General features: G+C 49.6%; 2 protein-coding genes and 1 pseudogene across 3 annotated transcripts in view; 1 reads left to right on the top strand and 2 right to left on the bottom strand.

The window, feature by feature from the left end:
* Positions 1 to 16,242, bottom strand: part of Nipsnap2 (nipsnap homolog 2) — a 29,626-nt gene extending 13,384 nt beyond the window's left edge. The window contains exons 1-5 of the mRNA XM_047533206.1: positions 16,140 to 16,242; positions 3,453 to 3,592; positions 3,313 to 3,358; positions 395 to 489; positions 18 to 88 (exon numbers count right to left, since the gene is read on the bottom strand). Coding sequence (XP_047389162.1) covers positions 18 to 88; positions 395 to 489; positions 3,313 to 3,358; positions 3,453 to 3,592; positions 16,140 to 16,216 — 429 coding nt within the window. The 5' untranslated portion in view covers positions 16,217 to 16,242. The remainder of the gene's footprint in view (positions 1 to 17; positions 89 to 394; positions 490 to 3,312; positions 3,359 to 3,452; positions 3,593 to 16,139) is intronic.
* Positions 12,254 to 13,198, top strand: LOC124970127 (60S ribosomal protein L12-like; annotated as a pseudogene).
* Positions 16,243 to 19,076: 2,834 nt separating the features above from the next.
* Mrps17 (mitochondrial ribosomal protein S17) lies at positions 19,077 to 21,611 on the bottom strand. 2 transcript variants are annotated; one of them, XM_047533208.1, is made up of 3 exons: positions 21,514 to 21,611; positions 20,950 to 21,089; positions 19,077 to 19,422 (listed from the first exon to the last, which is right to left on the bottom strand). In XM_047533208.1, the coding sequence occupies exons 2-3, from the start codon at positions 21,070 to 21,072 to the stop codon at positions 19,153 to 19,155; spliced, it is 393 nt and encodes a 130-aa protein (XP_047389164.1). In that variant the 5' UTR covers positions 21,073 to 21,089; positions 21,514 to 21,611; the 3' UTR covers positions 19,077 to 19,152. The 2 variants fall into 2 exon arrangements, with proteins under 2 accessions (XP_047389164.1, XP_047389163.1); XM_047533207.1 differs by lacking the exon at positions 21,514 to 21,611 and adding an exon at positions 21,368 to 21,507.
* Positions 21,612 to 24,219: the final 2,608 nt, after the last annotated feature.

The raw sequence follows: 24,219 nt of genomic DNA, 5'->3' as shown, positions 1-24,219 counted from the left end.
ATTTTCAAAGTCATTACCTGATTTTCTCTGAGTTTATTCATGACCTCCGTGAGGGCTGGGTAGCCACCTTCATACCTCCAGAGGTGGACTGAAATGCATTGAAGAGAGGACACACTGAGAGCATGCACTTGAAAACACGTAGGTACGCAGTCAGCACAGCAGGAAGCCCGCTGCCACTGGCCCGCGAGTGACATCATGAAGTTTCACAACAGAGTCAAACATTAAGAACAACATGATCATTAGTCTTTAGAGTGAATCACTGAAGAAACTAACCACAGAACTAGACTGTCTTGGACAATTCTGACTACATATAAAACAAGCATTAAATTAGAAATTTGACTGAGTGACCACAGAAAGGCCTGATGTGAAGAGCGAACCGACCCCTGCTTCCTACCAGCTTGATCCTGCTCCCCGTACCACGTGTTCCAGGTGCCCACCAGTGCGCAGGGGTAGTGTGCATCTTCGTGAATCTTTGGCAGCACCTCTTGGCTTAAAGAGAAGAAATAGCAACAGTGATTCAACAGTCACGGAACATCTCCAGTGGGCAGCACTAGGCAGTAACACGAAGAAGATCGCCTACTCCAAGTTCTGGCCACTGCCCTCAGAACACGCTAAGCCAACTTCTTAGCTGGATTCTGCTCACTCTGACACCCCAGGTGTCCACACTTAGGTTTCTACCCCAACTATCTAGAGGCGTGAGCAACTCAAGTGTAGTGATCGCTACGGAAAAGCCAAGGTCCCAAGGTTCCAGGAGCTTCGGGTCTACTTTTCCCATGTCAGGGGGAGAACTACTTAGGAATGTGATGTTTACAAAAGCCAGGTTCTGCTGTTCCAAAGATAAGAAGGGCGAGAGATGTGGGAATAGCAAAAAAGAACATGGAAGAAATACAAAGGGAAGAAAGGACGTGTAAGGTAGAGGCAGATGACAGCAGCAGCACCCACAGGCAGGAGGGGACAGTGGACCTGAGGAGGAAGCAGGAGCACAGACCCAGAGTCCCACAGCACCACCAGTGTGGACAACTCAAAACCAAGACAGCGCGACGCAAGGGTCGGGTTCTGCGGGGACTGCAGAGGTGCAGTGTGATTGACGCAAGGGTCGGGTTCTGCGGGGACTGCAGAGGTGCAGTGTGATTGATGCAAGGGGCGTGTTCTGTGGGGACTGCAGAGGTGTCCTGAGGTCTCACGCCGTGAGCAGCATGCGGTTCAGTACTGTGAGTACAGGGCAGCAGCAGAGCCAGGGCAGTCAGGGCACTGCAATGTGCAGCAAGTGCCAGATGGAGCTCAGGTGTGGGAGAGCCTCACGCTTGGAGCCTAGAGCACCTGCCAAGGCAAAGGGAAGAGCAGGACTGTTTCCACAGCAGCAAGGAGAGCTCAAGCCCACACAAGCGAATAGAAAAACGATGATTAACGAAACACAGTATGGATTATAGATCAGAAGGCTGTCCAGGTTGGAAATGGAACCTGCTCATGTCCTTGGTTGACCCCATGAAGCTAGTGACCAGCAGCAGACCCTGGGCACCAGGACAAGGCACGTGTTGCTGTGGCCCAGTACAGTGATCACACCTGTGTGCTGCTTTTACTCTGGTGCTCACTAAGCTGCTTAGGCTGGCCTTGGACCTGAGATCCTCCTGCCTCAGTCTCCTGAACAGCTGGGATCACAGGTGCGCATCACCACATTGGTGCCATGTGTATTTTTAAGGATGGTATTTATTTTTAAAATTTAGATCTCAGTGTTAAATATATCTGATGCAATAACCATGAATGTTCAGAAACAATAGGACTGATAAAAATCAGGGGTGGGAAAAGAAAGATCAAGTTTGGAAAATGAAAATGAGTTTCCTTTTTGTCATACGATATAGCTGGAAGTAGAGCCATGAGAGGCAGGAGTCAGCACAGGCCACCCAGGTGTGGTCTAGGGTGGCAGGAGGCCCGGATGGCGGGACTGGGGTCTGGTCAGTCCTTCGTTTTGGGGGCTCGACCTGCTCTCCCAAGCTCTGGCCTTACCTGAATGGAGAATGTAAGGCAGGCAGTGCTTGTACCCAGAACTGGGGGGGTGGGTAGATTCTCACTATGGGGTCCTAAAAACCAGACGGGAGTTAAGTTTTTATGCTCTGGAAACAAGGAGCTGCTCAAAATTTCAAAGAAAAGAAAAAAAACATAATGAGGAGAAAAGAGAACTCAAGCAGATCAATCTGACACTGCAGGGCGGGTGGAGCTAGGCACAGCTTCAGGCCCAGAGGGGCAGCCGGAGGAGGAGAGGAAGCCAGCAGAGGGCTCAACCACCCAGGTGGACAAGCAGGGCCTCAGGGGCTGGCTGACCACAAGGAAATGCAGAGAAGCTGTCCAACCTGGCCAGACAGGGTGGCTGGAAGGTGCCTCCCACCGTGAGCCTGGAGGACTGAGAGGAGGCCTTCAAATACAAATAGGAGCAGTGGCCAGAGGGCGGAAGGTCGAGGAGGAGATGAAGCCATCAAAGACAGGATGAGGGTCGAATGGAGCACCAGAAAGCATTTCGCTTCAGGAGAAAAAGACTTAGAAATACACACCTGCTTCATTTTAGTTCATTTTCAAACAAAGGGAAATGTGCTGAGGTGGGCAGAAACCCTAACCCTCCAGAAGTAAACCCACAAAACAAGGGGTTTTGCTTCTGGAAATTCTACTGATTCTAGAGACAAAATCATTTACTTTCTCTTGAAAATAACAGATATTAAAGGTTAGAAAACACTTTTTCATTATGTTTGCTCAGAACTGATCATTAAAGTACTATCTGTTGTTAAGAAGTGCTGAGCTAATTCTCCATCTCGCAGTGCACAAGCTGTATCAGAGGGTGTGGCCTGACATCTGGTGACACTCAGCAAGGGCCCTGGGTACTGGAGAGGGGACCAGCTGGAGGGAATGGCAGCTACGTTCATTTTCAGGTGGCGGTTTCTTAAGAGGAAGACTGCAGACAGCAGGGTCCCAGGAGCCAGCTCTAACTCTGACACCCAGAGCTGCAGAGGGCTGACTGCAGCAAGGCCTCGGAGCTCTGCAGAAGGCCTGGTGCAGGGGGCAAGCAATGGGCTCGTCTGCCCTGCAAGGGTTCTTCTGACCTTGCACCCACCCCATTCTGAAGTCTGATGGTTGAAGTGAGGGTTTAGCTGTGTGTGTGCTTAAGATAAAATGCCCTGGTCGTCCCACAGGGTCTGGTGTAATACCCTCTCCACATTCAGCTTTAGGAGGGACAACCCCAGTCTCTGTCATCAAGTGCTAGCTGAATGGCAGACATCCACATCATTACTTTCCCCCAAGAAAAAGAGAGTTTGGGATACACACCAAATTTTGTTGTATGCTTCCAGGCATTCCGGTTTAACATTGTGAACTGAAACAAAAGAAAATTCAGTGATAAGCTTATGAACAAACAGACAAACACACAGATAAAAGGCAGCTGTGGAGACAGTGAACCTGTCACTCACACTGTAATTTGTACAGACTGCTGGTTTCCTTTTTGGCTAGGAGGTTAGAGTGAGCATCTTTTCTTGGATCAACTTTCCGGACAAACAAGGATTTCAACCAGCTGTCTTCTCGAGGTCTGTTATTAGAAGACGTCAATCTCCTGTGGAACGACAAACACTGATCTGAGTCTAACCGAAGTGCAAAGACGCTGGTGTCTTCAAGTAGCATGGCTTCCACCAGAGGCGCTGAGCACGGTGCACAGAACATGTGCTCTCCAGCTTGCCAGCGCCACTGAGCGAGGACAGACACGGAGAGGTGACGCCCGCACTCCAAAGCAGTTTCCACGTTTCCTTTGCAATCTGCACTTCCCCCTCCTCCAAAGCCATTTTTCTTTTTCTTATTTATTTTTTTGGTACCAGGGACTGAACCCAGGGGCACTTTACCACCAAGCCACATCCCCAGCCCTTTTAATTTGAGACAGGGTCTTGTTAAGTTGCTAAGGGTTTCACAAAGTTGCTTAGGCTGGCCTCAACATTGAGGTCCTCCTGCCTCAGCCTCCTGAGTTGCTGGGATTACAGGCGTGTACCACTATGCCCAGTTCTTTTTAATTAATGCATTATAATTATACATAACAGACACACTGTGACATATTTGTACATGCACACAAAACAATCTGGTCAATTGCACTCCCCAGTACCTCCTATCCCCTAGCCCTTCCTCTTCCTTCACTCTCCTCTTCTCCCTTTTAATTTCATGAGATAAATCTCCCTCTTAGTTTTTTCCTTTTTCCTCTAGCTTTCACGTGTAAGAGAAAACATGAATCTTGATGTTCTGATTCTAGTTTATTTCACTTAAGGTAATGCTTTCAAGATCCATTCGTTTCCCTAAATGGCATGATTTCATTCTTCATGGCTGAGTAAAATGCCACTGTGTACCTACACCACATGTTCTTTATGCATTCACCTGCTGACGGACACCTAGGCTTGTTCCAGAACTTGGCACCTGTGAGCAGCGATGCCAAAGCCATTCTGACATAGAAAACAGGCACGTGGATACCTAGAGCAGTCAGTGTTAGACATGAGCGGAGCGAGGTGGTGGGTGACCGGCTCATTGCTGAATGGACAGAGTTCCAGGGTGGGAGGAGGAAGGCCCCCAGGTTGGGTGTGGTGACGTGCCCAGGACGTGAAGGTTCTTACACCACGGGGCTGTGGTCAGGAATGGCGAGTGACTAGCACCCTGTCCGTAGGTCGTCTCACCACCATTTATAAAGGCATCCGGCCTGGAAATGGCGGCGTGGCTGTGCAACACTGAACGTGATCCATGCCCCTGAGTCGCACCCTTAGAAACGGCTGGTCGGGGGCCCGGGGGTCTGCAGGTGGTAGGGCGCCTGCCTCGCATGCAGGAGGCCCGGGTTTGATCCCCAGCACCATGAGAAGTAAATGAGTAAGTGCACAAGTAAATCTGGCTGAACCACAAACCACACTTGCGCCGTGAATTTTCTAGTGCATGTCTAACTCCACAGGCCCACCGGGGAGAACACAGATTTGTGTGACCTCAAGGGCAGTGTGACATTATTTACATTGAAATTGAAACTCTGTGCGACCCCTGGCCCAATAAGTATACTTGCAGCCATGTCCAACAGGTAGCTAAGTGCAGGAATTCCACACAGTGTTCATTAGGCACACCTGTGGTGCAGCAGCTCAGGAGGCTGAGGCAGGAGGACAAGTTCACAGCGTGCAAATTAGCGAGGTCCTGAGCAACTTAGTGAGACCCCATTTCCAAATAAAACATAAAAATGCTGGGGATGTGGTTCAGTGGTTAAGTGCCCCTGAGTTCAATTCCTAATATCAATTTTTTAAAAAAGGCGAAACAGAGCAAAGCAAGATATTAGAACCTGGCTGAGACTCATCCTCTTCCTAACTTCACAAAACCAGCATCGAATGACAAATCGTGCCCTTCACTGTCTTCATTTTTGTCCGGATTAACAGTTCTCTGTGTTTTGGCAAATGCAGTCACCTCCCGGTACCGTTCAGACAAGGAGCATCTCACTGCTGCAGCTCCTCCTGAGGACCCCTTCCCCTCCAGCAACCTCTGCCTCTCCAGAAAGCCTCCTCACGCCCAGAGCAGGCTTCTGGATCTGCCCTGCTTCCTGCACACTGCTCCTCTTCTGGGCTGGAGACATCACCTCTGTCTAGAGTCTTACTGCACACTCTTTTATTCTGATATTTGATGCACTGTCCTACCCCTTCCTGGATCACACCAGGTGCAGAAATGTGCTGGGGTGCCAAGAGGCCACCATAAAGGGTCTTGGTACTTCAGAAGGAGGTGGGAGGTGGACCGGCCAGTATAACCCTGCTGTAGGTACTGCATGATTTCCAAGATTATTTCTAGTCTGCTTAGCAGACTTACCAACGGGCAGAGTAGGAGGACAAGAGTTCCCACCAGGTTCGAAGGAGAGGGTTGGGAGTTTAAACAAGGACAGAGCCCCGGAGCAGCACTTCTCCACTGCCTCGGAGGCGCACATCTGGACTCCACAGACTCCGGCTCTTACTCAGCGATGCATCTGCTCTAGACTTCACATCGCACTGGCAGCCTTTTTCTTTTTGGCTTAAAATTCAGCAAGCTGTTTTACTGAACAAACGCTATAGTGATTTTCTCCCCATAAAATGTTCTTTTGATTTAAGAAACAATTCATAAGAGATTATCTCAGAGAGCTAGAAATCACATGAAAAGATTCTTTTGAATGACGTGTACTTCCAAAACTACTAACAACAAATACAAATAAAAATTAACAGTAAAATGTTTTCTATAAATATGATTGAGAAACATAAAAGCATTTTTTCAACTCTTCCAAAGCAGCAAACTCACACTGAACCAATAAAATGACAAGCTAACGCCACGGCATCTGTGGAGGAAGCCTGCGGGTTCCCCTCTGCCCTTACTGGAGGTCCTGCCTCAGACGGAGGAAGCTCGTCCAGGAAGCTCGTCGAGGGACAGCTGGAAGGGGAGAGGCTCGCTCCCCAAGTTCACCAATGGTCTTACTGCTGCACACTTGTAAGTACAAAAACGTGTGCGCCTGCAGAGAACGCTCAAGCACTTGGGGCAGCACCGACATGTGCAAAGGCTTACAAAATTAAGTTTCTAACACTATTTTTCGACAGAACTTTTCTAAAATTAAAACTATTAGTTCTTTAGTAAAAACCAACATCATGTGGTGTTTGCTTCTGCCTTTTATTTCCCCTGCTTCGGTGTGGGGATGGAACCCAGGGCCTTGTGCATGCCAGGTGAGCACTCTACCACTGAGCCACATCCCTGCCCTGTTTCTGCTTTTGATTCTTTCTTTGATTACAAAAAATAAACTCATTCAGAAGAAGGTAATCTTCCAAATGAATCGCAGTAAAATTTACTTCAATAAAAATAAAAAGTTTGCTAATTTATTTCAGGTATTTAAAACACACTACATTTTGGGATATTTAATAATACCATGAAGCAAAATGGCAAGCACATAAGATTGGTGATAAAGCTTCAAGGTTTGTTTATGGAATTCTGTATGTTTCTTGTGTTTTATTTCAGATTTAAATTCATTTAAACAAAGGTTGTGTTAAAAATTTTTTGTGGGGGAGGCCATGCATGGTGACCCACACTTGTAATCCCAGCGACTCAGGAGGCCAAGGCTGGAGGATTACAAGTTCAAAGCCAGTCTCAGCAACTTGCCAAGGCCCTAATCAACTCAGTGAGACCCTGTCTCAAAATAAAAAATAAAAAGGGCTGGGGGTGTGGCTCAGAGGTTAAGTGCCCCTGGGTTTAGGTACCAAAAAATTTTTTTTTGGTTAAATAACTTGTAAGACTTTAGGATGAACAATTATAAACACTTAAGAAAGGAGTACAATAAAAGGGTCCCAAAATACTGCACTAGGGAGTTTAATTTAAAATAAGAAATACCATGATAATTGCTATCAATGCTCTTCCTTTTGGTGTTGGGGATTGTTTTAGTCAGGCTTTTTACTGCCATGACTAAAACACCTGACAAGAACAATTAGAGGAGGAAAAGTTCATGTGGGGCTCACAGTTTCAGAGATCTCAGCCCACAGACAGCCAACTCCACTCTTGGGGCCCGGGGCGAGGTAGAACATCATGGCAGAGGGTGTGATGGAGGAAAGCAGCCAGGACTTGGCACCAGGAAGCAGAGAGAGAGCCACTTCCCTCAGCAGGGACAAAATATAAAACCCGAAGGCACATCCCTAATGTCGACTTCCTTCAGCCACATTCCACCTGCCTACAGCCACCACCCAGTTAAACCCCCATCAGGGGGTCAATGCACTGATTAGGTCAAGGCTCTCGTGACCTGATCATTTCACCTTGGAACTTTCTTATGTAGTCTCACACTTGAGCTCTTGGGGGACACTTCATGTCTAAACCATAACATTCTGCCCCTGGCCCCTAAAAGCTCATGCCCATCTAACAATGCAAAATACATTTAGTCCAAGTTCCGAGATTGCCCAAAAGTCCAAGTCCAAAATCTCCACTGAGACTCAAGCTCACATCATGAGCTCCTGTAAAAATCAAAAGCAAGTTATATGTAACCAATATATAAAGGCACAGAGTAAACATTTCCATTCAGAAAAACAGGGGCATAGAAAGAAGGGATGGGACCAAAGCAGGACCGAAATATCCAGCTGGGCAAACAAGTCCAGTAGTTCCATGGGCATCTGGAACACATCATGATGCTGTTCTGTCTAAAAGGCTTGTGTAGCTCCACCCCTATGGCCTTGTTGGTTGTAGCCCAAGTGGCCTTTCTGTTGGATTGTCTCTGCTTGATTCCTGCAGTTTTCCTGGGTAGACATTCCACATTACTGGCATTTCTTAATCTCAGGGGTCTCCACAGCAGCTTTGGCTTTCATTTTACATCTCCATGCGTCGCACTCTCAGGGGCTGCCTGAATGGACTCTCACCCTTCTGCACTTTGTCTGGCCTTCCAGGCCTTCCTTTAAAATCTGGGTGGAAGCCTCCATGACACCCCAACTCCAGCATTCTGCATTCCTGCAGAACCAGCATCACAAGGTTGACCCCAGGGACTGCTACCATCTTGAGTAGTAGCCAAGCCTCCAGGGACCCAGGCATCAGCAGCCTCTAAGTGCCTAGGTAGCTGAGCATGGCAAAACAACTTCCTAGGCCCCCCTGTGCAAGTAGGGTGCCCACTGGTCTTGAGAAGTTTTACTCTTACTCCTTTGAGCCTGAGATGGGGTGTCCTTGCCAATTCCTGGGATGCCCTCTGCCACCTTTCTCATTGTCTCTGGGTAAAGTTTTTAGTGTTTCCTTAGTGACTATAATGTCTTTAACAACACAAGTTCCTTAACCCCAGTTTTACTTACAGTTTTCTGGCCAAATCTCAAGGTATTCAGATCTTTCTGCTCTGCTTTCTGCTCCTGATTATCACAATAAACTTGGTTAAAAGCTGATAGCACTACCCATGCCACAGCCTGAATGCTATGCTGCCTAGAAATTTCTTCTGCCAGATTAAGTTCATCACCGTTAAATTCAGTCTCATAGAAAGTCTCAGCACACAAGGAAAATGCAGACAACTTAGCCAGAATTTAACACAATAGTCTCTAATTTCCAAGAGTCCTCCTCCTCTGAAACCTCTTGAGCCCTGTCTTTACTGTCCACAGTCCTACAGGTATTCTGACCTGCTGAGTTCCCACCGGAATAGCTCATTATGGTCCACTTACAATATTCTAAAGCTTTTCCAGCTTTGCTAAATTTTCCAAAATTCCTCTCACAATTTCCAAAAAGTTCCAAAAGCTTCTGAACCACAGGGTCAGGTTATGATGGCAAAACCAGACCTGATTGTGAAATGAAATAATAAAAATGTTATGGTAAGAAACCAATAACTGGGGAGATCAGTTCCCTTCCCTCTATCAGTCTTTCTCCAGGAAGCCTAATTAACTATGGGTCCCTACCTTTTAGATTATAAATAACTGCTCTAGGAGTCTGATTACTCCCTCTTGATATGTAACAGATACCTGTGAAAAGACCTGTTTCTGTGAGCATGCTTTATGTTAGAGAGCCTGTACAAGGCCTTCAGGTGCATAGATTAGTAACTTTTTTAAAAAGAGGGAAAAAAAATCCCAATGATAGGATGGGTCTAAGATGATGACAAATAACCAATATATGTTGTGAGAAACTGTGGATCAGAGCTCAGAATTTTGCTGGAATTTTGTTTTCTCTGGGCCTGCTGTTGTAAACTAAAGTTTGGAGTTCTCCTCCTCTCTGAGTGCTGCTTGTTGCTTCTTGACCAGTTTGTTTCCTGAAACAAGGTTAGTCACAGCAACAACCCCACTCTCAGTATCCTCAAAACACTCTACAAGGTAGGTGTTGCATTTTAAAGACTGGCTCAGAGAGGCACAACAACCTGAGCCAAGAAGTGGAAAATAAAAACGGCAATCCAGATATAACTATAAAGCTCAAAATGTTCTTGCTCCTCAGGGACTGCTCCCAATTAGAAACCTCCCTAGCTGAGCAAAACCCAGCAGATGGTGTTTGTTCCTATATTTTAGTAAAGGGGATTCACCTTAGGTGAGGTAAGGGATGTGGAAATACTTTGTAAACTAAATAGTAGAGCAGGAGATGAGACTAAGAAATAGTCAAGTGAACACACAAGAATCTGATGCGAATGCTTGTGAGCGGGTAGCAACTCTGGACAAATGAAAACATTCTGTGCAGCTGCACTCTCCATTGGCTGCCATGTTTTGAGATCCTTTGGATGTCAGGTGTCCAACACTGCCTTGATGTGCCCTGTCATCCAGCTGTCTAGGCCAAACCCTGGAAGGAGGTGGCAGCTGTGCCAGTGATGGCTAGGCAAGGCCTGGGTTCTCTGTGACAGTGACATTGCCACATATGTGGGTGGCACCCACACAGGGCAGGGAGCAGCACGTTCTGCAGGACACCAGACTTCAGATGAAGGAGCACCCCTGGCCAGGCTCTGTGGATGTCAGGTCGGACCAGATGAGCCTGTTCAGTGTCAGGGCCTCCAAGATCTCAGGCACCATAGAGAGACTCGTGGCTGGAGCTGAAGGGAACGAGTCACTGGCTGCACTCAGAGGAGCCAGAGGGACTCCAGCCAGAGACTTCCCAGCTGTGCCGGAGGACAGGCAAGTCAGGTGGGCAAGGAAGGTGATGATTCCAAAGGGAGCAACGTGTACAAGGGCATGGGGTCATGGAATTAAATGGCATGTTTCTAGATTAGCAAAGAGTTTGGAAAGGCAGAAAAACAGGGAGCAGGAGGATGGAGAGGGTGACGGGAGGACAGGGGTGCAGCTCTCTGCACCAGGGCCATCAGCTGGGTTTCATCCTGAACCCAGTGCTATGCTAGAAAGGGACTGCTCTTCCCCTCAGGTTTGCACTTAAGGAGTGCTGCCTCGGGTAACCAGGCTCCACCTGCGCTAGCCCCGACTCCTGCCTGTGTCTCCACCAACTGTAAGCAGCAGCCTGGCAGTGGTGAGGCAGACGGAAGTATTGATAAAGGCAGGGCTCCTGGTTCTGGGCTCCTACTGGTGGCCATGCCCAACAGCACCAGCTCAAAGAAGACATTCAACACACACACTGCATGGACCCAGGAATGGCCCAGGGTCAAGGTGACAGAATAGCAAGGAAGGGAAAGAAACTACATGCCAGAGTGAAACGGCTGAAACAGGTTCTGGTCAGGTGTGGAGAGCCAATTGGGAAAGAGAAGTCCGTTTGCATGCAGACCCTGGGCAGAGGAGCAGTGACCCCTGGGCATCACTCACCTGACCCTCAAACGCTCTCTGTGCACACGGGCCTGGCACTGGCTGGGCCCACACACAGTGGGCCCGACTCCACAGAACACAGAGTGCTGTTGGGAGGAGACAAACATGCTCCCACCCCACTGGGAGAGAGGCCCTGGTGGAGACAGGCAGGAGCTGGGACCAGCACAGGTGGAGCCTGGTTCCCTGAGGCAGCACTCCTTAAGTGCACACCTGAGAGGGGAAGAGCAATCCCTCAGGTGGAAGGACACTAGGAAAAACCAGCGGCTGCAGAAGCCAGGAGTGTGCAAGTACTGCAGACCCGGAAGCACAGGCCAGATGGGGAGCAGGCTCAAGGGCCTGTCCTGGTCTGGCATGGAGAGAGCAGCGACTGCACCCCAATCCCCGCCCACCCCAGGAACCCAACAGAGGCGGAAGAACATCACACACAGAGAAATTGAAGTAAAATAACCTGTGCCCGCCTCTAGATCCAATGGTAACATGTTACCTTTTCTGTTTTGTATTGTGCTACATCCCCAGCACGCCACATTTTACTTGCTTCCCCCAGATTGTTCTCTAACTTCAAAAATGTGTAATTATCAACACAAACTAACTATACAAAACAATGAGCTTCCGTGTGACATTTCCGCACCTGCACACCACCCACTCTGACTGTATTCACCCTCCCTATTACCTCGTATCTGTCTCCTCAGTTCTACATTTGTTTTTTTAAATTTTTACAGAACTATTTGAAAATAATGTAGATATAATACTTCACCTCGAAATACTTCAGTGTGTACCTCCAAAGAACAAAGAAATCCACAAGCCTATCTAATAAAGATAATTCCATAATATCTAGTATCTACTCCCCATTAAAATGTCCCTAATTGTTCCCCAAATGTCTTTTATGCTTTTCTTGGCAAAGGTGAGGGAGGAAAAAGAAAGATTAGGATACAGTCAAGATTTGTATAATAGACCTTTCGGCTCCGAGAAGGTCAAGGTGCAACTCTCTTGGGTCATCCCGAATCCGGGTTCATCCGACACCAGCCGCCTCCGCCATGCCGCCCAAGTTCGACCCCAATGAGATCAAAGTCGGTAAGTGTCCTGGCCGTGGCCTGGGGTGCGAATGGAGCCTCTCTCCTCCCCTGGCCCTGGCCGCGGTCTGGGGTGCGAATGGAGCCTCTCTCCTCCCCTGGCCCTGGCCGCGGTCTGGGGTGCGAATGGAGCCTCTCTCCTCCCCTGGCCCTGGCCGCGGCCTGGGGTGCGAATGGAGCCTCTCTCCTCCCCTGGCCCTGGCCCTGGCCTGGGGTGCGAATGGAGCCTCTCTCCTCCCCTGGGCCCTGGCCCTGCGCACCGCGTGCCTTTCCCGCGCGGGGCTCTGGATCTTATGGTGCAGTGAGGTCCTTTCTGGGCCTCAGCTTCCCACTCGTAGATGCGGAGGGAGGACCTGACAACCATTGGCGGCCTTGCAGCCCGCCTGCCTTAGGTGTGCCTGAGGTGCACCGGCGGCGAGGTCGGCGCCACGTCTGCCCAGGCCCCCAAGATCGGCCCCCTGGGTCTGTCTCCAAAAAAGGTTGGTGATGACATTGCCAAAGCAACTGGAGACTGGGAGGGTCTGAGGATTACAGTGAAACTGACCATTCAGACCAGACAGCCCAGATTGAGATTTAACTCCTGCTCTTCCAACAAAGCCTGAAGCTTTGAGGTGGTACCTTCTGCCTCTGCCCTGATCATAAAAGTCCTCAAGGAGCCACCAAGAGGCAGAAAGAAACAGAAGAACGTTAAACACAGTGGAAACATCACTTTCGATGAAATAGTCAACACTGCCCGACAGAGGCGTCATAGATCTTTAGCTAGAGAACTTTCTGGAACCATTAAGGAGATTCTGGGGACTGCCCAGTCTGTGGGCTGTAATGCTGATGGCTGCCGCCCTCATGACATCATAGACAATATCAACAGTGGGGCAGTGGAGTGCCCAGCGAGTTAAGAAATACATGAGAAGATATTTTAATATCTAATAAAGGATCATCTGACAAAAGAAAAAAAAAGATTTGTATAATAGAGATCTTAATCATAAAAAATGAGCCAGGTATGGAGGTGCATACCCGTAACCCCAGTAAGGAGGCTGAGGCAGGAGGGTCAAGTTTGAGGCCAGCCTGGGCAGCTTAGTTAGACCTTGTCTCAAAATAAAATATAAAAAGGATTGGGGATGTGGCTAAGTGGTAAAGCACCCCTGGATTAATGTTCAAACCCCAGAACCACCTCCCCACCCCCAGAAAAAAAAGAGAATTCTTAGAATTCTTTCTTTTCTTCCAGGCCTGGGGTTTGAACCTAGGGCCTCACATGTACTAGACAAGAGCCCTATCACTGAGTTACAGCCCCATTTTAAATTGTATTTGGAGACAGGTCTCACTGTTGTCCAGGTTGGCCTTGAACTTGTGATCCTCCTGCCTCAGCCTTGAAGCAGTTGGTGTTATAGGTGTGCTCCACAGGCCCTGTGTCTTAGAATTCTTTGATAGTGTTCAAGTCCACATTCTTCACAGCATTGCACACCTGTTGCTGACAGTCACTCTGAGGGCAGAGGGGATGGAGGAGGGGGAGCCAAGGTACATGAGAGGCAGAACCGACAGATCTGGTGGAGGAGCAGATGGGCTTGGGAAGACCTTTTGGTTTCCAGCCTGGGCCACTGAGTGAAGGTATTCCACTACTGGGGAGAGGACTCATGAGCTTCAGGCTTTGTTGGAAGAGCAGGAGTTAAATCCCAGGTATGTAAGCCTTTCCAGCACCTGTGGGACACCAGTGCATGTGCAGGAAGCAGCTGAGAATGCTGGGCCTGGTGCTGAGCAGAGCTAAAGATGTGTTGGCTGAGTCTCCCAGGACAACCTCCTCTGTGAAACTGATCTTTAAGGTCACCCATAACACCCCTGTTGGCAAATTCCATTTTCTTCTGTCATCTAGCTTAACCTTCTAGCACTATCTGGCACAGTGGATCCACTCCCTCCATGAAACGCCTCCCTCCGGCAGCTGTCAGGCAACAAGGACCTGCTGGCTGCTCTTTCCCAGTCTCCCTTGCTGCCCTCTCTCCCTATCCAGCCCGTAAAAGTTGGCACATACCAGAGCTTGTTTCTCAGCTCTTTTCAGTATCCATATCCACTCTCTCAAGCAATCTCATCCATTCCTTTGGCTTTAAAATATATTTTATTATGAAAACTTTCAATCAAATATAAAACAGTATAATGGAACCCATGTGGGGCTGGGGTAGAGTACTTGCCTAGCATGCTTGAGGACCTGGGTTCATCTCCCAGCACTGAAAAAAAAACAACAGAAACAAACAAAACCATATATCTGTCAGCATTTGGCTTCCTATATGCTGGTAACTCCCACACATTGCCTGCAGCCTAGACATCCCCTCTGCGGAGTCATACAGCCAACTGGCTATTGGTTTTTCCATCTAAAAAGCATGCCGTCATCTCAAACTTGACAAAGTTCTCAACTGCTCCCCCTTCCTCCTCTCTGTAACACCAGCAAGCTCCCACATAGCCTTGTGCTCGCTACTCCTGATGTTCCCAACAGCCAACAGTGCCTGGCACAGGGCGGGCACTTCCATAGTTAGGTAACAAATGACTCTGGTAAATGGCACCAGCATTCACTCACTTGCCCATTAACCTTGATTCTTTCCCCTCTCCAAAATAAGACTAATTTTTAAAAAACATACCATGTCACACTAGAGTTTATATTTACATAGATCTCAGAATAAAATCCAAGCCTACAAGGCCGGGAGTTGCCTGGCCCCCGTTCTTTGCCGCCTCTTCTCTCGCCAGTCTTCCTTTCACTGCTGTACTGCAGCCTCCGGGACTTTTCTTGGGTTTCCCCATAAGTCTGATTTCTTCTCAATCAAGTCTCTCTCCCACAGGTCTCAGCTCAATGTCACCTCTTGGTGAGGCCTTACATGACTGTGCATGTCTCCCTGGTTTTCTCTCACTGCACAAGCCTTAGCTGTGGTCTATAGGTTGTGTTTTACCTCCAATGCACCTTCCTGGGTACAGCGGCCCTGGCTATCATGCCAGTCCCACGGGGCTTCACCTACATCAGACACATTCAACTCATGACTGAGTAAAGTAACTGGGTCTAGGTGCATTCCTGGAAATACCTTCAGTGAAGGCCAACTAGAGGTCAGGAAGAAGTGGTCAAAAAGTACAGGGGGACGTGGGAGTCATCAAAGAACCAGCAGATCTTGGCCCAGAAAAGCAGGGTGCTGGGCAGACCCAAATCCCCAGTGTGGTAGCTTTGTGACCTTGGGGCTCAGGCAAACCTGTTGGGTGCACGCCTTCAGTTTCAGCTGCCTCTTTTTCAAAGAACGAAATATTAAAAACTATGGGCTCATATTACCTGTGCGGGGGAGGAAAAAAAAAAAAAATAAAAAGCAAAAAGCCACATGGTAGATGCTCGATGACGATAAAAATAAAAGGATGCTGTTCTGTGGACCACCTGCAAACCTAAACGTCAAATTCAAACCACGGGGCCTAAGGCCGAACTCCAGGCCAGCACGGGCCCTGGGCCTGCAGCCTGGCGGTGCAAACACCTGTCTGCCTCCTCCCGGCGCCGCCGCGCTCCTCACTTGAGGTCGCTCCCCGCATTCGGGCAGACCCGCCAGGCGACGCGAAGGGGCCCGCCGCGACCCTCCGCGCGGGGACAGACGGCGGAGGCCCGCGCTCCCGCCGCGCCCTGACTGACAGCCGCAGCGAGCGCGCCGCGCGGGTCCGCGAGCACAGGCTGGGCAGCCACCGGTCGCTCCCGCGCGGCCGCGAGCGCCGCCGTCATGTCACCCCGCGGCCCGCGGGCCTCCTCCTGACCTTGGCGCGGCCGCCCCGCCGCCCCGCCGCCCCGACCCCGGCCCGCCGCCGGCCCCACCCCGGCCGCTCCCGGAAGGTCGGCGCCGCTCACCGGAGCCCGCAGGGCGCGGCCCGCAGCAGGCCCCCGGCCCCCGCCGCCGCGCGCGCGCGCAGCACTCGCGCCGCCATCTTGCTCGGGAGCCGCCGCCGCCGCCACCGCCACGACCCCCCCTCCCCCGCGGCCGGCCCCGCGGCCGCCGCAGTGCGCGCCGCCGCCGCCAGGGGGAGCCGCCGCCGGAGGCCTGGGGAGCAGCGCAGGCGCGGGCCGGGAGCTCCGGGTCGGGGCAGGGCGCGCAGGCTTGCTCAGAGCCGCGCACTCCCAGACCGCTTGCGAAAGCTGCACCAAGGGACGCTGCTGTTGCAGAAAGCCACAGCTACTCCAAGCACCCGGGGACACGCGCCTGGCTCTGGCGGTCTAGAGACTGCACTGCCCATGCACTTTGGCTCCATTGGGTGCTGGTCACCGGCAGCCCGGGTACCCTCCCGAAGCCGTCCGGTCCGGTGGGTGCCAGGTGTTCACACGACGCGAGGTCGGCACCGACGGAGGGCTCCTGGAGAGGCAGGCTGGGCCGCTCCATCCCAGCGGACTCCATCACGGGAGGAAGGCAGAGCACTACCAGTGGAAGGAACTTAAGGAAAAGGCGCGGGTGCTGTGGCACTGTATAGGGAAAACTATTCGTCGGAAGTTAAAAGAGGCGCTGATGTAACCATGAACACTTCAACCAAGGCAGGCGAGCAGAAAGAGGCAGTCATAAAGCGGGAGAAACGGGGCGGCCGGGTAGAGCAGGCCCCAGCTGTCAAAAGGGAGCCTTCCCGGGAGACCAGACTGAGCGGTTTGGAGGTCTCTGTAGGAGCAGTGGAGGCAGGAACGGAGCTTCTTGTCTGAGTTCTCTGAAGCTCGGACTATCGGGGAGCAAGGGGTGAAGCTTTCTGATTGGGGCAGAACGTGAGCATATGGCAAGGTACCATTTGGGAGGACAGGGATGGGTCCTGTGGGTGGAGGAGGCGTGGTAACAATTTGCCCAACTGCAGAGAGGCCCTTGGCGGCCAGTGGGAAGGGGCTGAGTGGCCAAGGGGATTCTCTGCCTCAACTAGTATCAGCTTAGTGAGATTATGTAGACCCAAAGGAAGGAGACCTGAGCTCTCCCTGGAACAGAAAGGGTTTGTCCCACGCTTGCAGAGCAGGTGCGGATGAGCCAGTGCCTTCACATGCACACACACATATATACAATGATAATTTTTTTCAGTGCTGGGGATCAAACCCCAGTCTTCTGCTCTAGGCAAGTACTTTACCTGAGTTACACCCCAATCCATGAAAAAATTGTTTAAATAAAAATACATTCAAGAGTATACATAAACCTTTAAAATAACTTGGAGACGGCTTGAACTCTGACCCAGAGCGGATGGTACAGATGTCCTTTCGGCATGAACCCTTCCCAGCTAACTAGTACCACAAAGCTCCACCAGCAGAGACTAGGATACTGTTTCCCTTTGCTCACCTACCCTGGCACTAAGCCAAGAATTCCACTTTGCAACATTAGCTATCCAGTTTAGGTCTTAAGATCTCAGCTTATCTTTCTCCTTCCTGTGCATTTTCTACATTGGTGCTCTTTAACTTTTATTAAAATGAAAAATGTAACTTTACCTCTTGCTGCCTGTGTTTGGAATGTCCCAACAACTGTCTCCTACTTTTAGAATCCCTACTTATGGTCCTTTCTCTTTCCAGCCCCTCCGTTCTCTTACTCCAAGGACTTGACTTTACATGCCCTTCATTCTGCCTGAAATGCCCTTTCCATAACCCTCACCTACTACCTGCAGACCCCAGTGTGCTGGTGCATGCTAGTAATCCCAGTGCCTTGGAGGCTGAGGCAGTGAGGCAGGAGGATCTCAAGTTCAAGGCTGGTTAGGAACTTACCAAGGAGACCTTGGGCAACTTGGCAAGACCCTGTCTTGAAAAATAGAAAAAAGGGCTGGGAATATACCTTGTTGGTTAAGTGTCTCTGGGTTAAATTGCCAGCTCCCCTCCCTGCCCCACGGACCCAGAAGACTTTAACACTGCCTCATTTTTCCTGGGAAATTGCTCTAAACTCTCCCCTAGGGATTGGTGGTAGAATGCTTGTCTAGCACGTGCAAGGTCCTGTGTTCAATCCCTAGCACCTCAAAAACAAACAGCTGGGCATGGTGGCACACACCAGGAATCCCAGCAACTAGGAAGGCTAAGGAGGAATGAGAGCAACCTCAGCAACTTAGCAAGGCCTAAACAACTTGGTGAGACCCTGTCTCAAAATAAAAAATTAAAAAAAAAAAAAAAAAAAAGGCTAGGGATGTGGCTCAGTGATAAAGAACCCCTGGGTTAAATCCCTGTAACAAAACAACAAAACCACCTTTCCCCTAACCAAGAGGGCCTGTTTTATGAGGGCACTTATGCATACCTTTCTGCCCTGTTGAGGCCCTATGACCAATGCCTGTGGCTATCGTTGAAACCCTATTATACAAAACACTTACTTGTTGAGGTTGAAATATATCCTAAGTCTCTTTCTAGGAATCTGAAAACTGAAATACATATTCAGTATTTCCTCAGGTCAAAAATCTAAGTTAACACTTTATTAACACATTGCCACAAAATCCGGAAACCTCCAACTTAAATGCATGAAGTCCCACAACTTAATGTGTCAGATGTTAAGAATTCATGCTTACTTCATCTAGCCTCAGATATAAATGGCACAATGCTCTAAAATCTTATTTTCTGTGTCAAATTCTTATTAATACAGCTCTATCTGATAAATTTGACCACAAACATGTTGACTGTTTCCCTTGTGGGTGAAATCAGAGAAAAAAAAATTTTTTTAATATATACATTCAAAGAATATTCACTGAAAAAAAAAAAAAACTAGTAAAAAAAAAAAAGAATATTCACTGAATAGAACCTTATCAGTATATATTATAAACTCTTTCTTTTGAATGAAAAATAAATATAAGAAAAATTGGACACAGTATGCAATGAAACTTTAATTTTTTTTTTTTTTTTTCATAAATCTTTCCCTTTGGCTCCTTCTTCCAATCCTTCACGGTGATGAAGAAATACCGAGTTCTTCTGGAGTTCTGGTTAGGGGAGTGGTTTCCAAACCAATGGGGCTCTCCAGGTAGGTGGTTCCTGCGCAGGGTTTTCCTGTCACTGGATCTATGACTTTGCCAACTTTGAAAACGATCTCAGCCAGTTCATGTTTCACATGCTTTGCTCGTGGAACAGGTAAAGCTTTGAGAAGCACAATATCCCCAACAGTGCACTGCTGAAGGGCATCGTGAGCAAAGTATGTTTTGCGCTTATTAAAATACTGTTGAGAGGAGGAGAGGAACAAATCAGTGGCTCCCCTCCACGTCCTGGCAATGCAGTGTAGAATATGAAAAACTAAAGCACAGAACAACCCGGGACTTGGGACAAGGCAGGATGCTTAAGGACTGACTACAGAAACTAGCTGTCTAATTCCTGGAAAGCTGCAATGAATTTTCCAGAGTTGGTTTTGTCCTTGGCTCTCCAGTTCATTCCCTTGCTCTATCAATTATCATCTCTCCCTGCACTGAACGCTTCCTTCTCCTGAAGCCTCTCTTCAGTCTATAAATACGCTACTCTCTCCAATAGCTGCGAGTCACTTAACCACTTCAAACTTGATGTTTTCACCATAAAAAGAGGCTCTAAGCTGGAAGTGGCAAGGCCCACCTGTAATCCTAGCTACTTGTGAGGCAGAGGTAGAAGGATTAAAGTTCAGCCCAGCCTCATCAACTCAGCAGGACCCTATTACCAAGGAAAAAAAAAAAGGCTCTAAAATTATCAAGAGAATTAAACATTACACTGGAATCACCTATTTTTCATAACAATCTAACTAGCAAAATTCCCATTTTATAGATGAGAAAAGAAGACTGAGAGCAGTCAAGTGATATGCACAGTTGACAAGGATCAGCATTCAAGCCAAGGTCTTCCAAGGCCAATGACCATACCACACATCACTCTTTGGTTCGCGACTGTGCTTTGGTTCCCAAATGAACAGTATTCCTGACTACTTGTGAGTCCAACTCTGAATGCAGAAATCATCCTTGGTGCCTCTCTGTGTACATCTAACGAGTCCATGGCTCTGTCCCTTCTTCCTGAAATCTGCTTGTCCCCCTGCATGCACACTTCTCCAGTTTTAGTTCAGGTCCTTATCCTTTCCATCCTAGACTTCCAATGGCCTCTGTGTCCATTCCCTTACCTCCAGTCCTCATCTCCATCCCTATGTCTCCAAGTTTGCCTTTCATTTAATTAATGGATGAAATCCAAACCACAGAAGACCCTTTGCAGTTCAGTTCCAAGTGTTTTTGCCATTCATTCAACAAGAGTGCCCACTAAGTGCCAAGTTCTGGGCTCCATCTTGCCAAGCCACTTGCTGTTCTTTTGAATGTCATGCCTATCATGGTGTGGCTGGAATGACTCCCGCCACCTGATCCTTGGTATAAAAATCTCATGTGGGGCTGGGGACACAGCTCACTTGGTAGAGTGCTTGCCTTGCATGCACAAGGTCCTGGGTTCAATTCCCAGCACCACCAAAAAAAATTGAGGATGCTCTCATGGCAATCTGAGAAGAAAGAATGAGGGATCCCCTTTTCTGCTCCCAAAGTGCTTTGCATATAAAGTGACTACAGCAGGTACACTGAATTAAGATTAACTGTATGCTCCTGGATGTGAGTGACAACCATGTCATATCGACAGTCCCTGGCTTGCGATGGAGGCTCATCGCATTCTACTTACAGGGAATTGTTTTCCTACTTAGAACCCATAAAATGGCAATGATCTCTCAATGCCACCTAAAAACTGGTATGTGCCTCACCTTTAGCAAGTAGGGGTCCAGAACAAGCCTGGTCACCCTCACTTTAGCGGTTTTCTGCATTGCCGTCCCAATCACCTTCCCCACGATCCATTTGGCATGGACGGTCGACCGAGCTATTGACATTATGTGGTCCTGATCACCTGAAAAACATTTCAAATCAAATGTAACCTTCCGGAGTTTGACTCGCCGAATGACCTTCGCCGCGAGAACCGCCCAGGTTCAAAACAGCTTTTGTGGTCCCCCCGGAATCGGACACACTTACTTGTCCCACTCTCCCTTCACCCCAACCTCCCATCACTCCAAGCTCGCTCGCCCCGGCCTCCTACGGGCCGCGCCACCCGCGCCCTCGTGGGTCTCCACGACTCCCCGCCTCACCGCCCGCGCCCGCGGCCTCTGGGTGGGGGGCGGGAACCCTGACCTGGGCCTGCCTGGGGCAGCTCAGGCCGTCGCGCCAGGTCTGGGAAGGGTGGGGTGCTCACAAGCCCCGGCGCGGAGCCCCGAAGGCGGGGCGCCTGCACCCGCCCCGCCACTTCTCACGCGTCAGAGCACGCACGCCGCGCTCACCTCCAACACCTCGCACCCGGGGGTGGGGCGTCACGCCGCACGCAGGCCCCGCCTCAGGCCGCGCACGCAGGCCCCGCCCCAGGCCGCGCACGCAGGCCCCGCCCCAGGCCGCGCAGCAGGCCCCGCCCAGGTTGTGCACGCAGGCCCCGCCCAGGTCGCGCACGCAGGCCCCGCCCCAGGCCCGCGCACGCAGCCCCGCCCAGGTCGCTCATGCAGGCCCGCCTCGGGCGGGTCCTCTCATTGGCCGCTCCTCTCATTGGCCGGTCCTCTTAGCAAGGCAGGGCTCCACCCTTAAAGGGGCCTGGCCGGAGTCGCGCGGGCTGGTGGTGTTCCCGGTGTGACAGGCGCGCGGGAGGTCCCAGCCTTTTCTCTTGTATTTAGCTTACTCGTCCCTCCGGCGTCGGGCAAGGCTTTCCAAATCCAAGGAACTTAATTCTTTCCGCTCCTCTCCTCTTTCCGTACCCGGAATGAACCCAGGGCCTCGCGCCGGCTGGGCAAAAGCAGGACCGCTGGCAACGTCGCCAGCACTCTTTAAATGTTTTTTTTTTTTTTTTTTTTTTTTTTTTCATTCTGAGACAAGGCTTCCCTTAGTTGTCCATGCTGACCTGGAACCTGGGACCTTCCTGCCTCAGCCTCCCAAGAACTGGGAGTATAGGCGTGCGCAGTGCTTGGGCCCAGAGGGACTGTGATTCATCAAATGTTGAAATTCAGGGATGCTGTTACATAGGAGGACTACTTCTAGTGCTTTGTTTGCACAGTAGGGTAGTTGGACGCATTTAATTGCCTATGTCAGAATGTTCTCAAGGCAAAGAGGGGTGAATGTTTGAGATGATGGACACACCTGATATTCTGATCATTACGCATGTATTCATGGATTGGATTATCACAGTGTACCTCATAATGTGTGCAACTATTATGTGTCGGCTAGAAATACAAATATTTCTGGTGAATGCCTGTCATCTCAGCTACTCGGGAAGACTGAGGCAGGAGGATTGCAAGTTCGAGGCCAGCCTGGGCAATTTAGCAAGACCATGTCTCTAAATAAATAAAACATCGAAGCATCTGAAGTTTGTAAATCCTGGGATTGACATAATTGTTTCTACCCACTCTACTGCTTTTTAAGATAAACTTTTGTAGGTTTTTATGTCCAGTGTAACTTTAGATGTTCTCAATGTCTGTGAGCCAGAAGGAAGTCTGGTGTGCCAACAGGTGTTCACGTAGAGTTATGGAGAAGCTGGAGGGCCTGAGCAGGCTTCCTGACATGCCTTCTCAGCTAGAGGGAAGACTGGGAGTATATTAGGTTCCTGTTTGGAAATTGCTAAGAGGAACAACAAACTGGAACAGACAGTTTGAGGACCAACATGGAGGTGTGGTCAGTCTTTGACTTCTGGGACATCTTAACTGGTGAGGAAAGACTGGGAAAATGAGACTTCATCCAAATGCCCGACACTCATTTTGTAGAAACATTTATGGAATACTTTCTTAGCTCTGTGTCAGTTTCTTAGATGCTGGGGACAAAAAGGTCAATAAAAGTGGACGCTTGCTGGGTATATTGGTTCATATGTGTGTAATCCCAGCAACTTGGGAGGCTGAAGCAGGAGGACTACAAACTTGAGGCCAGCCTCTGCAACTTAGTGTGACCCTTAGTTGATGACCCAGCCTCATCGACTTAGCAAGACCCTGTTTCAAAACAAAAAAAATAAAGGAAGGCTGGGGATGTGGTAAAGCGCGTGCACACACACACACACACACACACACACACACACGCACACACAGACACACAGAGTCAAGGGGGACCCTCACCCTCGAAAGGCCCACAGTCCAATAGGGGCAGGCGAGGAAAAACAATTATAAATAGGCACAGGTAAGTTAAAGCCCTGAGAAAGGAGTGCCTAACTGGGAGAGAGAGGACATAAATAAATACAGCACTCCACCCCACTACCACCACCTGGAGGCCAACTCAGGCTGGTTGCCCCCAATGTGGTGGCAAGGGAGTTCCCATGTGGACGTGCCCTAAGCTGACCTGAACTGGGCGGGTGGAACTCTGAAGACACTCTAAATGCAGGGTGACAGGGAGCCTGCAGTGGTGCACTCACTGATGCGTCACCGTGAAGAGAAAAGTCGTGTTCCGCCTAGGTGTGTGTGCAGCGAGTGTTAGGGTAAGAAGTTCATGGGGAGGCTTAAGGAATTCTGACTCAAGGCTGGGGCCAGTTTCTTTCAGCATTTTGATGCAACAGCCTGCCACCTTCATCAGCACCTGGGACTGTTGGAGCTAGAACATTGAGTATAGGTGCTTCGGCTTGCTGAGAACATCAAAAGCTGAGTGGGTCAGTCATCCAGCCTCTCTGGTTTTAGTCAGGATGCAGAAGGAAAGGAGGGGACCCAGAAGACACTCGAGGCAGCCAGGAGGGCACGTGGAGGGTGCTGGGAGTGAGAGGACGTGTGCTCAGCAAGGGTCTGATGCTGCCTGAACCGGAGTAGGAGGAAGAGCGGCAGGAGTGGAGGCTGGGTGGGCTGGGCTGTGTGTGGCCCGTGAGGCATTTCCGGTGAAGGACCTGCCTTTGTCCTCTAAGGAATGGGGAGCCTTTGAAAAACTAAGCTGTTTTTTTCTGGTTTTCAGAATCACCCTGGTAGTGAGTCAAAGGCAAAAGAGAGTTGGGAGAAACTGGAGGCTGGTGGATTCTCGGGACGGTGAGGACCTGAGCT

Source organism: Sciurus carolinensis, chromosome 18, assembly GCF_902686445.1.
Source record: "Sciurus carolinensis chromosome 18, mSciCar1.2, whole genome shotgun sequence".
In the NCBI taxonomy this organism is placed as follows: Eukaryota; Metazoa; Chordata; class Mammalia; order Rodentia; family Sciuridae; genus Sciurus; species Sciurus carolinensis.
Note: the sequence above shows the minus strand (reverse complement) of the source record. Positions and strands in the feature narration are given on the sequence as shown.

Coding starts and splice junctions, on each gene's coding strand:
- Mrps17 (XM_047533208.1), bottom strand. CDS start 21,072: ATGTCAATAGCTCGGTCGACCGTCCATGCCAAATGGATCGTGGGGAAG. Junction 19,423..20,949: donor TGGACCCCTACTTGCTAAAG/GTGAGGCACATA, acceptor TCCTCTCAACAG/TATTTTAATAAGCGCAAAAC.